The sequence below is a fragment of the Phycodurus eques genome, chromosome 14 (assembly GCF_024500275.1).
Source record: "Phycodurus eques isolate BA_2022a chromosome 14, UOR_Pequ_1.1, whole genome shotgun sequence".
NCBI classification, from domain to species: Eukaryota; Metazoa; Chordata; class Actinopteri; order Syngnathiformes; family Syngnathidae; genus Phycodurus; species Phycodurus eques.
The window spans coordinates 5,678,918-5,697,130 of record NC_084538.1 but is presented as its reverse complement, the minus strand read 5'-3'; the positions used below and the strand labels follow the sequence as shown (position 1 = coordinate 5,697,130).

At 43.3% G+C, this 18,213-nt stretch overlaps 1 protein-coding gene across 2 annotated transcripts in view; it reads left to right on the top strand.

Moving 5' to 3' along the window:
* The first annotated feature begins 6,564 nt into the window (after positions 1 to 6,564).
* The window catches only part of LOC133412606 (heparan-sulfate 6-O-sulfotransferase 1-A-like), a 71,032-nt gene continuing 59,383 nt past the window's right edge, over positions 6,565 to 18,213 (top strand). For both annotated transcript variants that reach the window (XM_061696056.1, XM_061696055.1), the window contains exon 1: positions 6,565 to 7,280. In XM_061696056.1, coding sequence (XP_061552040.1) covers positions 6,781 to 7,280 — 500 coding nt within the window. In that variant the 5' untranslated portion in view covers positions 6,565 to 6,780. The remainder of the gene's footprint in view (positions 7,281 to 18,213) is intronic.

Sequence of the window (18,213 nt, the reverse complement as noted above, 5' to 3'; positions counted from 1 at the left end):
ATTAAAAACACATGATAATCCAATTCCCCCAGTGGCCGCTGGCCGATGCATTTTTAATCCCTCATGTCTGCGTGAGAGAGAATTAAACGTAAAAGCCGACACGCCCGTCGAAAACATATGTCCTCTGGCAGAAACAAGTTCAAAGGTCAACTTGTCACTGGAAAAATAACAAGGCATGAGAGAAAAGTCCTCTACGGCTACACAAACACAGAGGAATGCTCCAAGCAACATAACACAAATGACACGAAGGGGAGGGCTCGACCCCGAGGGGATGAACTTTGGTGAGCGTTGTTCAAATGCAACATAATAGATGGGTGAAAAAGTACCGATGGAATGATTTCACTTCAACTTGGAGAAAAAAATAAAATCAAATAAAAAGGATAGAATGTGTGAAGAAGTAAACAAAATCAAAGTGAAAATTCATTCCTGGAATGAAGCCTTTTAAAAGGCAAATACAATGATTGTTCCCAAAGTTGAAACAATGTTTGGCGGAACATAATGTTCCCCTCATTACTCTGATACCACCCCACATCGATTGACCAGCATCACTCTTCATGTAGAGCCACAAACTGTAGATGATGTTTCAAATGAAAATAAAAAAGTTGAAATTATTCGATTCCCATACTGGGCTGTTCTACTGGTGAAAACGAATTACAGTGCATACCAGGGACATATGGTTAATCATCGGTGCGACCCTAGTGAGGATAAGCGCTACAGAGAACGGACGGGTGGGTAGACAATTTGAACTGTAATACAATGAACAAAAATCACATCTACTGTAGGGATACTGCAATGAGTTTGGTGCACGGCCTTCAGTGACTTAATACACCACTTAATAACACCATCAGGTCACAAAAAGAATGTACAAAAATGTATAACTGTGTGTGGCAATAAAGAAGATAGTCATTCCCCATAGTTTAGGATGAATGTCATGATGACTAAAGCAAGAAATACAGTTAGCTTTATCTTCCAATACATCATCTCCAAACCTCTATAGTCACTGTTGTGTATAAAGTAAAATATAGCAGTTCACAATCAATGTTTATCGAATAACATGACAAAAACGTCAACATTTTAAATAAAATATATCGTACTCACTTAAGATGCTGATGGAGACACAGCAGACCTTTCTTTCCTCTTGTCTGTCTAACTGGGCTTTAACTTGTCAAATCAAACACTGTTGGAGGAGGCGTGCCCAGAAAACCTTTCACCTTTCACTGGAACCGGATGCAAGCGATACCATGGCAACAACAGGTTGTTGTCAAACAATGGAACGTTGCGGCAATGTTGGGGAAAAAAAGAACAAAAAGAGGGAATAAAATCGTGCCGTGTCATTGGGTGCTCGGGAGAGGACGTACTGTATAGGGCTATCCGTTCAAGGATTTCTTCAGGTATGTTCACGTACTTTTAATACGATACGGCCCACAAGCAGGCAATAAAATGTTGTGTAGCCGAGCAAGCTAGTGCTAACACTAAAGTTTGTACATCAACACGCCAGCGTTCTGTCGAATCATGCGCTAAAGCTTCGGTAAACATTAGTTTGTGCGCCAAAAGAAATGGCGACCAAGTACAGTTTGTTGACAACGGCAAGCATGGGAGGAAATAGGCAATCCTATTGGTCGATGGCAAGGTGCGCTGTCGGAGAGTTGTGGTTGATGTGTCATTCTACACAGAATATGTCCCCCAAAAAAAATCAAACATGCTAGACTTCTCATTTTGGCGTCGTAGGACTATCGTAAGGCCAAATCGTTGGTTGTGGATTATGTCACACTACAAGAAGTTTTGTCATTCCCGACAAATTATGTCGGGCCCAGTCTGGGAAATCACCTGCGATAGCAAATTGTGCCAAAATCCCTGCTGAAATCCTATAATCTTATGTAGGCATAAATTGTAATTGTAGGTCAGTGCTTTTGATAGTGTCTAGGCCAGCAGCGAAAGCTCTGAAGGCCATCACGCACACCACTGGTATACTGGAAAGGAAAAAATATTTTGAGTGACTATTACAAGCAGGAAAAAGGTGAGCTAGCCAGAGGAGGATATACTGTATACAGGTGTGTGTGTGTGTGTATATATATATATATATATATATGCACATTCCAAACATTTTGGCTGTTTTTTGGTTGCTGGAACAAATTACATTCATTGTGAACACTGACAGATTTCCATTCATTTCAATGGGGAAAGATGATTTTAGATGCAAGTGGTCACAGAATGACTTAAACTCGCATCGCAAGGCACCACCGCACTATTTAAAGTAGGCATCAAACAAGTAGAGATGGCATCAGTGGTTGAAGCCGAGCAGCGCGCTCCCTTTTTGCCTCAATTGCTTCAAGAGTGGCGATTAATCAATTCCACACCATCAAATTAATCTACAAATCGATTATCATGCTTATCCTTCATTTGAAATACTGCTTGAAAAAAGAGCAAAAGAAGACAGGCAGTGTGTGTGTAAATATAGCAAGAACAGGCAAAAGATACTGTGAATCTCCAAGCTGCTGGAAACTGGATGAAAAACCTCATTATGCAGAGGCAATAATAAACTGCTACTGATGATACACTAACTTCTATTTCTCTATAGTGGAGCCAGAGGGCGAGGCAGCCCGTGACATCCGTCTTCTTTAAGCAACGTGCCTCATTATGGCGCAACGCATAGCGGTGAACAATACACAAAACAACTCCCACACACTTAATATTCTGAGCCACTTCTTCTGTGTCTTCCCAACACAGCGAGAAGTCTTTGGTGATGCCAGGGGCGAGGCACAAAGTCGTAATCGCGAGTGTGTTTAACAGCGACTGTGACAGGCAGATGCTGCTTCACTGTAAGTAAAGCACAAAAAATAAGAGTGGCAATTATTCCAGACCACCTCGAGCCACAAGGCTCTCCGATCATGTCGGAATTACCTGCAGAAAGAGTTCTCACAGTGTGGTACGAGTACCAGTAGTGGTACGTGGGCTCTCACTAGAGGGGGACAACTACATCATGAGAAAAAAAATGTTCTATATTGTGCCATCATCATTACGGTTGAGCTGGGCCTTTTCCAGCTGACTTTAAGAAAGAGAGGCGAGGTACACCCGCAACTGGTCGACAACCAGTGTGGGGTAATTCCAGTATGAGAGTATAATTTAGCCCACAATATTTTGAAACAGTGACTATTTGTTTTAGAACTATTATGTTTTCAAGAAAAGCAGAACCATCATATAATTAAGCAATATCACACGGGAGGGAGTCATGTTGCACTGTAAACAGTATATCATGGCTGTGATTTGGTCATAGGCATGAGGCTACAGGCAGATACTACACGCGCCGTCTATTAACCGTAATAAATGACAACAGATGATTTGTTTACGTAAGCATTTATTCAGCTCTGCCAACACGAATAGTTCTGCAACTGTTTCCATTAATAGTGCAACCAGTGAAATACGAGTCTGTCAACAAGCTGATGAACAAGCTAGCTAGCTGGTGGTGACGCGAGGATAACTTGACGGTGTAATGTTGTGCCTTTTTTTTTTTTTTTTTTTTTTTTTTTTAAATTAAGGCCTCCCGTTTTCGCCATCTTTATGCACCTTATACAAGATATCAACACTGTGTGTTGTTTTAACATTAAGTACATTTTTATTGTTGCTGTGTGTCGTGTTCTTTGCATCGCTGAATCACGGGTTTTTCAAGAGCTGAGGGTCGTTTTGATAACGGTGAACAACCTGAAGTAAGTCCGGGTAAAGCTTTATCACTCTCAAAAGCAGCCGCTCAATCCATCTTTTGTTGGCGAGTTCCAGAGTCCCAGTGCAGCCGTACGGAGGAACTTTCACACGCTTTGCGAAAACGCCTGCTCTAGCAGTTTGTTGTTTTCACCAGTGGTGGCAGTCGCAGGCTTTCCGCTGCGTGGTTTGTCAAGAAGACCCTATTTCTAGAAAATGTCCATGAGTAGTGTAAATTGTGCCAGCACGGTGAACGACTGGTTAGCACATCTGCCTCACAGTTCTGAGGACCAGGGTTCGAATCCCAGCCCCGCCTATGTGGTGTTTGCGTGTTCTCCCCGTGCCTGGGTGGGTGGGTTTTCTCCGGGCACTCTGGTTTCCTCCCATATCCCAAAACCTTTTGTGGTAGGTTGATTGAAGACACTAAATTGCCCATAGGTGTGACTGTGAGTGCGAATGGTTGTTTGTTTCTTTGTGCCCTGCGATTGGAGACAGAAAAACCTCTTGCCAGGCGGTAATTTTGCAAAGCTGCTACAATGTCATTGGGAGAGCCATGGACAAGGGAATGAATGATGATAGGCTTACAAAAACTGAAAGGTCTGCGCTATCAAATGCCGATGGCCTCACATCTGTCTGAATGATGCCTAAAACGAAATAGAAAATAGGAATCGTATATTGACTTTTGGGACAGCGATACTAAAATTAATCATTGACAGAAACTGTGTTGTTCGCCTCTTTGGAGGCAATCCCCCTGACTTCTTATTAAAATAATAATAATAATACATTGATTTTACATAGGGCAGTGGTTCACAAATGTTTCACATACCACCTCAAAAAAGACTTGGCTTTTAAAGTATCAACGAATTATATTTATTATAGTAACATTATGCACATTTTAATCATTAACCTTGCTCTTAAGTATAGGAGAAAATAAAGTGTACTTAATGTTTGAACTCAAATGCACCATACGCAAGTTTGTTTTTAATGTTTAAAAATAAATAGTTCTTAAAGATGAAATACAAATGCATGATACTGTACTTTAAAGTCAAATATAACGGAACTGCTCTTCCAAATTTACTGTCCTAGAATTAAAAAAAAAAAAAGGTCTAAACAGAATTTATGCATAGCTACAAGCTTTTATTCTAATATGTTTGATTGTTTTGCATGTTTTAAATGTTGTCAATTTTATTTATATTTAATTCAGTGATTTATTTTTTTTATTTTTTTGCACTTACCACACGAGCACAGGTGTCAAACTGGTGGCCCGGGGGCCAGATCCGGCCCACCACATCCTTGCAAATTTTGTTGTAGTGTAATGACGTTCAGATATTGCAAAAAAAATGTTGGTACCAACCCCCAATTGAAAAGAAATGTAATATTTGAAAAACATGTTTTTATAGGCTTCCGATTTCGAAACTAGTTATTTGTCAATTTATTGTGTATACTGTATATGCTTATATGAGATGATAAGTCATTTATATGGGTTCACAGTCGTAACGACTCTCCAAGGGAAGTCATAAATAATTAGTTTGACACTCCTGCACTAGAGGAAGCCCGTTTACCACGACTGGTACTCTTACCACACTTCAAGAATCACTGATATAGGGCTTTTCTCGATTTGGAGAAACTACTTACAACTAAAATGTGACAGAATTTCTATTCGTATTGTTCTGATGAATAAAGATCATTCAGTTACAGCAGAAAACTGCATGAATCAGGATTGTTTGCTCCACTGCTTCTGCTTCTGCGCAGTACATGAGTGGGAAACGGGGCTGCTGTCCACTTCAAAATCTTGATAAATCCTTGTGTGTGTATATATATATATATATATATATATATATATATATATATATATATATATATATATATATATATATATATATATATATATACGGAACTGCAGTCCGACCCCCACTCCTGCATCGCGCCCACAGTGGACGAACGCCCAAGGACGAAGCAAAAGCGAGGCAAGTGTGTGTGTGTGTGTGTGTGTGTGTGTGTGTAATATGTATATATACACAACACCACCACAAAATGCCGACTCTTAACCGGTCCGCGGTGCAAGGAAGGTTGGGGGACACTGCCTTAGAGGGCCGGTATGACTGGGAAAACCATATAAATGTTTGACTTGCCTCATCATATTATTACATATACTCAACAAATTGATGGATAGCTAGTTTTAAAATCAGAAGTCAAGGGGAATAGTTTGATGAGCTATGGTTCAAGTTACTGTAAAAAGGGGATTGGTAACCAAAACAAAAAATCCTTGACTATAACTATTAAAAATGTTGGTACAGATTTTAGCAAGAATCACGGACGGTGACGCACATGATTTTCATTCGTGGGCCACATAAAATGATGTGGAGGGCCAGATCTGCCCCCCCGAGCCTTGAGTTTGAAACCCGTGATCTATACGATTCCTGCCATTGGCTGGTGAACAGTTTAATCCAAATGTGTCATTTTGGAAGCGTCTTTCCAGGTTGGCTAAGTAGAACGGGGGCGGTCTGCCTTGTGAGCCAATGAGAGCAGAGAGAGAGAGAGCGAGAGAGAGCGAGAGAGAGATAGAGAGAGAGAGAGAGAGAGCGAGAGAGAGAGAGCGAGAGAGAGAGAGCGAGAGAGCGAGAGAGAGAGAGAGAGAGAGAGAGAGGTTGCAAAAGGCTAGGGGCAGAAGGGAGTCCTCGCTTCATCCGGGACCACAGCTCCATGGTGATGCGACGAGCCTGTTGTGTCTGTCGGACGTCCATGCGAAATCAAGTAAGCCTGGGGAGGGTCGCTTGCCTGTCGGAGTAGGAGGAGGCTGGGGGGTGGGAAGGTGGTCTCGGCTTTTTCTTCTTTTTTTGTTGTTGTTGTTTTTTTTTTTTTGTGGAGTTTACAATGCGCCTTTCACACGCGCCACGCCGCGAACGATGAGACAAGTTCGCCGGACGTTTCGACGCTCCGCGAGCACCTCTTGATTCCCTGCAAAGCGAGTCTCGGTGAGACGGCGACGGCGGTCCTGGTAGCCGTGGGCGGGCATGAAGAAGCCGAGCGCCCCGCTCACCGGGAAACGGTAGCGTACTGCGGGCACCGCAACTGCACAGGAACATGGTCGAGAGGAGCAGCAAATTCTTGTTGATCGTGGTCGGATCCGTGTGTTTTATGCTGATTCTCTATCAGTACGTGGCGCCCGGGGTCATCAATTTCGGCTCGCCGCACGGCTACTTCGCCGAAGAGGACGAGGGGGACATCTTCCCCACGCCGGACCCGCACTACGTCAAGAAGTACTTCTTCCCGGTGCGGGAGCTGGAGCGGACCGTCGACTTCCAAATCAAGGGGGAGGACGTGATCGTGTTCCTGCACATCCAGAAGACCGGCGGGACTACGTTCGGCCGCCACCTGGTGCAGAATGTCCGCCTGGAGGTGCCGTGCGACTGCCGGCCGGGCCAGAAGAAGTGTACCTGTTATCGGCCCAACCGCAAGGAGACCTGGCTCTTCTCGCGCTTCTCCACCGGCTGGAGCTGCGGCTTGCACGCCGACTGGACCGAGCTAACTAACTGCGTGCCCGGGGTTCTCAACAAGAAGGAGAGCAAGCAAAAAAATCTAAGGTAAAAACAACAACAACAACGCATTTTAAAAGATGCCTTGCAGGTATTTACCATGATTGCATCGGTGCGACTTTTGAACCCGATGGGGCTTATGCTGATCATTTATCATAGACGAGCACCAATCGGTAGTTGAATTGAAATTCTTCAGCATTTTCCTCCCCTAACACCTTCCAAAATAATATTCACACTGGAACAAAAGGTCCAAATATAAGTGCTGCGATTCAAATCAAATCAACTGATTGTTATGACTGGGTGTGGTGGCATCATTTTAAATAAAGGAGTGGTGAAGATTTGGTGAGTTAAGCACTTGAATTCAAATGATAACAAACATGCCCCCCCCCCTTCTTTTTAATGTAGCCTGTTTGGGGGGGGGGGGGGGAATGCAAAAAGTCAAAACACATGCTACGATTACAATCAAGCGACTGTTGATGGCGTCCTTTCAAGTAACGGAGTGGAGAAGATGTAGCAATTTAAGTAGTGTAATTGGCACAACAGCTAACCATTATGCAGTCATTGTTGTTGTTTCCCAGCTTCTTACTGGAGCTTATTACGCAAAGAAACAGTATTGGACTGCTACAAATGGTCCGAATATGTGGTGCTATTCAAATCGAACCAAGCAACTGTTAGGTGTGGGTGTGGTAGCATCATTTCAAATAAAAGAGTGGCAAGAAATGCTGACGTAAGTAATTGGACTGAAATAATAGCAAACAAATTTGCATTGTTTGTGCTGTTTTCCATCTTTTTCCTGGAGACTGTTTAACAAAAGAACCACGACAAAGGCCCAAATATGTTTTGCTATTCAAAGCGAATCAGTCAACTGTTATGACAAATAAAGGAGTGGCGAGAATATGCTGTAATTGTTTGATAATGGCTCCCTTGAGAGGCGAATTATGATTGGCATTTTAATAGTGCGGGGGGAGCTGTCACAAACGTAATCCCCCGCCCCTCGAGCCGCCACAGTTGTTGATGGGGGGGGCCAATGTTGCGGGCGTGGGGAGATGCAGTCGTCTGTGTCCCATCCCACTGATAGATAATAATCTCGACGTGTTCCAGACCTATTGACAGTCGAATCAACTTCCATGTCAGCGCACCCCCCTTTGTGCTGAAAAGGATTCTCCTGTCGTGGGGTGCTTCTTTTGTGTAGCAGTTGGTATTTTATTTGGGGGGGGGGGGTGATAGGACAAAGGGGAACCTGAGAAAGTGTCCTGTCTGTGTACTTCGTAGCCAAACTAAAACGTCCCGGCTGCTCCGCTTCCCAGGGCCTTCCCCCAAAAAGTGGGGGATCAGGACTGGGTGAGGCAGCCAGGGGTGCAAGAGAGAGGGAGGAATGGGGGGAGTTGCCCCTGCAGGGGTTTGGCTCTGCTCTAATCCGGGTGATTATTACTGCTGACACACACACACACACTGGTATTCGCTGCTGGCGTCAGTCTGTTCCCACCCCCAACCTCCACGCCGGGTGGAGGTGATAACGCGTCCAAGCTGCGATATCAGCGTGGACGCAGGGTAATTGGGCTCTCATTCCTTTGCTGTTTTTTTTTTTTTTTTTTTTTGAGAGAAGATGCTGGAGTTGAGAGCTATAGCGCCTATTAGTTGCGAATAAAGCAAGGTACACCTAGGCTGACAACTGGGCCAAATTTGCGCTGTTTCCCTCTCGTGATCAAAGCCCGATTATTGGCTGTCCCACAAAGCTGTCCTGATCGATTATCCTGTGATGTTAGGCGTGTCGAGTGTTTTTTTTTGTTTTGTTTTTTTTTCTCTTCAATGATCTGCTTGAGGAAACGATTACGGCCAACAAACATAACCGTTAAACCTGTTCAATACCTACGATGGCAAGTTACCAGATAAAGCTGGTACACACATACTGACAAATAGGTGGAATTTGACCATTTCCCCTCTCGCAATCAAAGTCAGCAAAAGTCGGATTATTGGATGTCAAAGATGATCCTGAGTGATTATCCTATGGTGTTGTTGGGTGTGTTAAAATAGATTTTTCATTCCCGATCCGCTCAGAAAACAGTCGGGTACACCCATACCGACGAATGTGAGCATTTTTCCCGTTGTTGCAGTGAAAGTCACCAAATAGAAGAGTTTTAGATGTGTCTCAAAGATCATCCTGAGCGATTATCATGTGGGATGTGCGAAGGGTGATATTTATTTAATTTATTTATTCCCCTCCCACTGACATTTGTAAATGTTAAACCTGTTCAATATATATAATGGCAAGTTACCGGATAAAATGGGTACATAGATACTGACAATCGAGCCAAAGTTGAGCATTTTCCGTCCTTGTGATCAAAGTCAGTAAAGGGCTGATATATCAGATGTCTCTTAATGACTAAGACCGATTTTCCATCTGCGCTCTGCCCGGAAAACAGTCAGGGCCGACAATCGTAAATGTTAAACGTGGTCAATATTTACGATGGCAAATCCTTGTGTGTGTGTGGTCAACACCAAGTTCGGTGGAACAACGGACTCTGTGATTGTGAAACAAAACGATAGCCTTCAAGTCTTCAAGCGATTGTCGGGGGAGATATCGTTGTGTGTGGTTTGTGCTGTTTTAGTCATCTTGTGTACACCACACACTATAAGAGCAGGAATAACACACATGGGGATTTTTTTGGGGGGGGTTAAAAATCAATTGAGATTAAGGCTGCGCAGTATATGTGGTCGATAGTATAGATTTGGCCGATGGTGTAGATTAAGACTGTGATTGTGAAAATGGCTTCAAGCATGTCTGACCACGGAGCTGGAGGAGATGACAGCTGCCCACGTGCGTCTGAGTCTAACGGTCCCCCATCCTCCCGGCTTTCCCGGGCTGTTCAGAACTACCGGGGGAATACTAGACGCTAAGCTAACAGGCTCCGGTGGCACAGTACACTTTTAACAGAAGTTTGGCATTAGAGCAGGAAATTATCAACTATTACAGTAAATTGGCAAGGAAATTAATGTCTATAGAGGAAAATAATACAACAGCTACTCAGTAAGCACACGTCCGAAAACCGTAAATGAATTTATACCGTGATGTGAATTTTAGGCCGTATCTCCCAATCCTAGTTACTATGTTAAAATCTGCACACAGGTACCCCACTTAACGTGGGGACGTAAGCCTAACGCTGCTCATTAAGCATGATTCCGTCTAACGGGAAGACAAAGTGAATTCTGGCAAGTGCACTTGCAGCACTTTCTTTTCCCCTTTTCTTTGCCTTTTTTAACCTCCAGCAAGGAGGTTACGCTGCTACGTTTGAGATTTCACCCTGGATTCATTAATGAGTCAACATTTGTCATTTGTCACATGCTATACCCTAACAACACGCTGTGAAATTAACCCCGGTTTACCCCTCAATGTTAATGAAATAATACGCTTTCCCCAACTTGGGGTTGTGACCATTTTTGGCTCAATTGTTGGGTCAATTACAACCCCAATTCCAATGAAGTTGGGACCTTGTGTTAAACATAAATAAAAACAGAATACATGTTCAACCTATATTTAATTGAATACACTACAAAGACTAGATATTTAATGTTCCAACTGATAAACTTGATTGTTTTTAGCAAATAATCATTAATTTAGAATTGTATGGTTGCAAGACGTTCCAAAAAAGCTGCGACAGGTGGCAAAAAAAGAATGAGAAAGTTGAGGAATGCTCATCAAACATGTTTGGAACATCCCACAGGTGAACAGGCTCATTGGGAACAGGTGGGTGCCATGATTGGGTATAAAAGGAACTTCCCTGGGCGGCACGGTGGGCGACTGGCTAGAGCGTCAGCCTCACAGTTCTGACGACCCGGGTTCAATCCCCGGCCCCGCCTGTGTGGAGTTTGCATGTTCTCCCCGTGGCTGCGTGGGTTTTCTCCGGGCACTCCGGTTTCCTCCCACATCCCAAAAAAAAAACATGCATTAATTGGAGACTCTAAATTGCCCGTAGGTGTGAATGTGAGTGCAAATGGTTGTTTGTTTCTGTGTGCCCTGCGATTGGCTGGCAACCAGTTCAGGGTGTACCCCGCCTCCTGCCCGATGACAGCTGGGATTGGCTCCAGCACGCCCGCGACCCTAGTGAAGAGAAGCGGCTCAGAAAAGGGATTGATGGATGGAACTTCCCTGAATTGCTCAGTCATTCACAAGCAAAGATGGGGCGAGGTTCACTTCTTTGTGAACAAGTGCGTGAGAAAATAGTCGAACAGTTTAAGGACAATGTTCCTCAACATACAACTGCAAAGAATTTAGGGAGTTCATCATCTACGGTCCATAATATCATCAAAAGGTTCAGAGAATCTGGAGAAATCACTGCATGTAAGCGGCAAGGCCGAAAACCAACATTGACTGCCCGTGACCTTCGATCCCTCAGGCGGCACGTGTTTGGAACTGCATCAAAAACCGACATCAATGTGGAAAGGGTATCACCATATGGGCTCAGGAACACTTCAGAAAACCAATGTCAGTAAATACAGTTCGGCGCTACATCCGTAAGTGCAACTTGAAACTCTACTATGCAAAGCAAAAGCCATTTGTCAACAACACACAGAAACGAAAAAAAAAAATCATTTTTAGTTTATCCCATTAGTACAGTTTTCCACATGTATGCAGGATCAGAAGCTGTAAAGGTTGTCGCTTGTTTTTCACCCATCGGCACCTTTCTGGTTTTTATGTTGTTTACACCTCTAGCTAGCAAAAATGCACTCCTCACAGTAGAGTTGCACAATTAATAAAATTTTAATCGTGATCGTGATTTTGGCTGCCACGATTAAATGAGCCTGATCATTGCTGATTTAAAATAGAAAAAAAATATATATATATTTTTTTTTCTTTATGCATATGTTTAAAATGCAGGCACTGCTAATCCGCCAGCCACCAGGGGGCGATCGTATGGTTAAGGCTTCATTAAGGGCCAGCACCGCGCTCCGTGGCCAACTTTAAAAAATACATTACTGTTTTTGCTTCCATTAAGTTGCAATTCCTGATTGCACTTTATAATAGCATATTTAATCAGTTAAACTCCTGCAGTTTCTGTTTAATGTTTAAATCTCTTCGCGGCCTACCCAATGAGGTTTCGTCTCACCTTTTCATCAATATTACATTACTGTCGTGACTGTCGTCACTATCTGAAGTTTGAAAGTTAAAATGGCAGTTTAACATGGGTGTGTTTTTATTTACACATATGGCAGTGAAATGCCCTCAAATCTGGTTGTAATTTGCCGTGCTTCTGTCTGGTCTTATTACTCTTTGTTCTCAAATCTGGATCTGGATGAAAGTCTTAACTGAACTTTCAAGATTGTCGATCAAAGCTTTTTGCAGGTGAGCTAGCCTCAGCCTGAGTGCCCGTGTTGTCCACATGTGCGTCAGTCCACGCATGTTTGTTTGCACTCTTGCAGTAACTTTCGTCTCCAGGGCAGTGACACCAGTGTGATAGAGGCCTGGGCGAAAGTGCGACAAAGAGTGTGCTTGTTTACAGGCATTTCTCTGCAGTGTCAGCATACTGTAGTTCTCGGCTCATCTGTCCGTATGCTATATGTTTGCCGCGGCAGGCGTTAAACAGCCTCTAGCCTTTTTCTCTTGCTCAAAGTGCTTGAGAGGTGCGAGAGGTGGCAATAGTACTCGCACAATGTCATGGACGGGGAATATCGAATATCGTTTGTGTATCATCATCGTTAATGATCCCTGGTTCACGTTCCTCGTTTTTTTCTGCCCTATAAGTCCCCCAAATTTTAATCATTCAAGTTCTTAACCACCGTGGACTTAAACCCTCTGTCTTATTTTTACGTTGCTTCGTCAACTGTGAAGATTGAAACAAGTTTTTTGACCAAGTAAGGAGAAGTACAGACAAGGAGTAAGGAGTAAAAGCGAAAAGTCTTCATAAAAATACTCAAGTAAAGTGCAGAAACAAAGTATTTGTACGTTGTTACTTCCCACCACTGGGAGCTGCCTTGTTAACCACCAGACCGATCCAGAAGAAGCCGCAGTTCCTTTTTCGCCGACGCCGCTTTCTCATCCGGCTGTCAGTGTTGATTTTACACATAACCTTTTAGACGCTGCAGAAATAACATGGATCAGAGCCATCTCCGTTAGTCGGACGGGGGTGCAACCCACTAAAGAAGCCAACTTTAGTGTTTACAAAAAAAAAGGCCCTCAAGGAAAAAAGAATGATCAATGCTGGGAAAGCTGCAGCTGACAGTATTTTGTGTTTTTATTTGACGGTATAACCGACATTTGCTGAAATGTAGGCTATTTATTTTCAGGGCCTGCGCACGAGGCAGTGTAAAGGCCCTCTTGGAATTCCTGTTATTATTTTTCAGACAAATGAATCTGCTTGCTGGGGGGCTCAACATGCCCAAATTCTTTTTTTCCAGCGAGTGTATCCTGGTGAAAATGCAAAACTCACTCAGGAGTGCACCCTATAAATTAGCCCCATCACACCAGTTTTGATTTTCATTTGTTGGAGAATTTACTGCTTGTGGTTTGCAGTTTCATTTTAAAATGTCATTTTGCCAAAACATAAGCAGCAACTATTAATATTGCACTTGCCTAAAAAGAAGACTTAAGCTGTAATGTACTTCATTTGAGTATCTGTCATTTATTGAAGAATTTACTACTTGAAGTTTACATTTTGTTTTTGTTAATGTCATCTATGTATCCAACTGGGATTTTTGGGTTAGGCTAGTGAGGATCTAGGTATCTTGTAGTACCTATTTGCAGGCTGGCCGGTTGGCAGCAGAAGACGGGCGGCGTGACATTTGCGAGATTGTCCGAAGCCAGCATTGATCCGCTGCCTATTGAAGTTGTTACAATGACGACCTTTAAGAGCTTTATTATTTATTGATTTCTCAGGACGTGTGTCTCCCTTTCTCTCTCTTTCTGTGTGTGCGTGTGCACGTCGCCGGAGAACGAGTCTCTGAAAGGAAACTGGGATGAGTGTTCTTCGCATTCAGCAAATGCGTATTAGACTTGGTTTTGGGGTCTGGCGACAAGTGTGTGAAGCGATTAAGCAGGGATGAACGGGGAGGCTGGCCGCCTCCTTGATCACCGGCTGATGTGCACATAAGCGGCGGCATTATGGAACACGAACACGCTTACAATTCCTCCTCCCCAAACCCGCGGGTTCGACCGGCATACATCTCGCTCCAGCCAGCTAACGAACACCTGTAACCCATTGACATACGATTAGGCCTGAGCCGCTATCAGATTCTGACGCTATGATGACCGTGAGCAAAAATATTGCAATTCTACGCTATTGCAAACACAACTCTAAAATGTATTATTTTGAATTATTAAATTTTTTTCTGTTGGTTGTGCTCTAGGTACATTAGTACACGTACAAAGAAAACAATGTATTTTTTGGAAATAAGATAAAAAAAAAAATAAAAAAAACAGTAGCCAAACAGTAAAAATACTTATCAGACAATGAGGAACTACGTCTGCATTTCGTGGTTTTGTCAAGTAATGTCAGAGTGGAAACGAACTGATGTTAGCCATGCTAGCTAGCTAGTTGTCTGCCTCGTTAGCGAGTCTACAGTATTGATTTCACCAATTGTAGACATGCTAACTATTGTAGCTGGTTGCAAACATTCATTTCAAGACTGCGTTATACTAATGTATTAAAGTTCCCTTGAATTTTGTTGAGGAGTGATGGGTGGCATGCTCGTAAATGTGATATTGTCTTGGAAGTAGTGCCCCGTCTAGCAGTTACTCTTTTTTTTTATTTTTTTTATTTTTTATTTTTTTATTTATTTATTTTTTTTTTAACTTTTGCATATCATTCCTCTACAAAGCTGCAGCACCGGAAAAATTCCCAAAAGAGCCAACTTTTCTGACAAGTGGAAAAATCATCGGGCTCGCACTAACAATGGGAGGGGCAGGGGTCGTGTCACTTTCTCTGCACTCAAAAAAACCAAAATAATAATAACACTTTTAAACCATCAATCCATCTAACTTTTTAAAACCACGGTCTACCTTGAAATCGGTACCTGGCCGATGCGTACATACGATGTATTTTTAATTTGCTTAAGGAGCTTCCTGTCAAATTAGCCACACTTTTCCGACGGCGAATACCATCTGTCCCGTGCATCTCACGCCTGTCTGTGTTTAATCCCGGCGTGTCTTCGTAAAGATAGGACAGGGCTAATTTTACTTCCCTCCAATCGTAGCCTGTTCCTCCACCTCCTTTTCTTCATCTTCACCCGCCTCTTTCTCGCTGCCACCATCCCTCCATGGTGGTGTCACTCCCTAATCAAACAGCAGGCCTGCTTTCCGCTCGGTGGCTTTATGGCCGGGAGGGGGCTTTTTTTTTTTTTTTCTTCTCTTTGCCCCGCTATCTCCTTCTTTCACGTTTCTCCCTCTTCCTCCCGAGCGTGGCTAGCGCATTACAGGAAATGTCTTTTTCATGGAAGATTTGCCGCAATTTCCAAAATGGCTGCGTTGCCTAATGGACAACCGACTTGGTTCTAATGAACGATTACATGTGCGAGTGTGCGGCGTGGGAGGAGGACGGCGAGGAGACGGAGGAGAATGAAGAAGAGGAGGCCTGTCAGGGAATGATTGAATATAAAAGCCGGAGGGCTGAAAATGTTTAGTTTCATTGGCGGGGAGGGGGCTAGTCAATTAGCACGCTTGTCAAGCAGTGGGCATTACTCTTCTTTCAATGGGTCTGTTTTGGATTCTCAGCACAAATCACCGCACTCTGCCTGTGTGTGTCGTTGCATGGTTCCATCAGCATGGCGGCATATCCCGGAATCCAGATGAACTCCAAGAAAGGGGCCACAGCTGATTGGCACGGTGCGTGTTGTTTGTGTGTGTGTACAGTGCGCGTGCGCGCTCACATGTATCCGGGCGGGTCGGTGTTAATCCAATCAGATTAGCCGCCTATAAGCGCCGGCGGGCCAGCCGCTTCCAAAGCCGGTTTACGTCCACTCATCCCGCGAGTGCGCCGCATTCCGGCGTCGCCCAACCCAAACGTTCCCCGCATCCGGTCAAGCAGTCAATCCATGCAGGTTTCACCGCAACCAAATTAGGATTGGCTGGTTTCACCACCGTAACCTGCTTTTTGTAGCCGTTTCATGGTGATAAATGTTTTTTTTGTCTGATTAACAGCCTCTAATCCTAGTCTCATGATGGCATGGCATTCCGGAGTAATTCTCGTTTCCCATTATAGAAATTCCCACTAATCGGTCAGGGCCAATGCTAGGGCTAATCAATGGAGGTTTAGCCGGCTAGATGAGCCTAGTCAGATTAAAATCGCGGGGAAAATAATCAGTACGGTGTTGATTTAAGGAATTATGTCATCCAAGACCCCAAAACGGTTTGTAATTGCCTATAGAAGCCACAAGATGGTGATAAAACACTTTTTTATCAAAAACAGGACAAAAACAGTGAATAGGAAAGTTTTTCAGTGAATAACGGAGGATAGTTTCCCATAAAAATCTGTAAATAGGCGAATGCTGACCCGTGAATACCCGCGATTTCGTTGTACAGTGGCACCCCGACTTCCCAGTTTTCAAAGTTACGAGCCGTTACTCAGTTGATAAAATCGCCTCGGTGCCCTACATATCATTCATGACAGACAGGGGCGTAGCATCAGATTCTGGGCCCTCGTACAGCACCTTCGTTGCGACTCAGAGCGGAGAGAGTGAATTGATTTTTCAGGATTTTGAAGCCTCAATTTGTATGCTTATTTATTTTTTTTAAATTTTTTTTAAAATATATTTAACATTTGTCAGGGCTTCATTCACCGTCATATTTATTTTCACATTACAGGGACTTAAATGTAAAATGAGAACTAATAGTCTGAAGAAATTCATCCTTTTCAAACTGGGTCAAAATCTCACGTCCCTAAACAGGGTGCTGATCCAAGGTTTGGAAACCACTGTGCTAAAGCAATACATTAATCCATTAAAAAAAAGCAGTGGATAATTTAATAGAGACCCCTTGGTGGTCGTTGAGGCCAACACCACTCAGCCACTGGCTCTACAAGTGTCATGTTCTCACATTGTAGTCAAAAGAATGGTCGTGACATGAAAGGGTGAGATAAGGCCTCCCGTGTTCCTGCCTGTCTATAGCTTGAGGCGAGCGTTGACAGGCAACACCGCTGCTGCTTCGTCTCCAGGAGTTCAACTCCGGTTCAGCCTAGGGTCACTGCAACGTGCCTACTCGCACTTTCGGGAGCGCGTAAAAGCTCAAGAATGGATGCTGGCGCCGGGGGCCCCTCTTTTTGGCTAAACATTCCAGGTTTTATTTTGACTCTGCAGCCATTTTGCGGCCCACGGCGTGTGAAGTGGGATGACTAAAAATTAATTGCCAGTGCTGGAAAATTTGTGTAGCGAGATTTATTATTAAAATAAGGTAACAAAAAATAATAATTAAATAAAGAAATCTGGTACGTGCTGGCTGTGACCTACATGTGACAACAATCTCCCATAATCTTCATACCTCCCATTTCCCACAACAGCGGTTCTTAAACTTTATACACCTAGTGCTACCCCCCCACACCCCGAAAAAAACAACTTCAATATACTTTAAATAGTGGTTCAATTCTATTGCACGTAAACGTTAATAAAAGGTGTGCCCAAATAAATGTTTAAAACAAACAGCTCTTAAATATTAAAATCAAATGTATTGAACTTAAAAGATAACTCCATCCCAACTGTGCAATGGGCAGATTGAAACAAAATTCCCACGGCTTGAAAAAAGTGTTTAGAGAGCTACATAAATGGTTTTCCTTTGGAGAATAAAGTCACAAAACTGATCGAAAGACGACAAGAAAACAGGTTAGGGAGATGGTGAAGTGTTACTGACAAGTACTGGCTGTGTCCTACATGTGAAAACAACTTTCTGTATTCTACATATGTCTAGGCTTAAGTCCAGAGTCCACGTGACAGTTAAAATAGAAAAGTTTGGACATCTCTTGTACATTGGGAATAGTTCTGTGCAATAGGAACAAATATA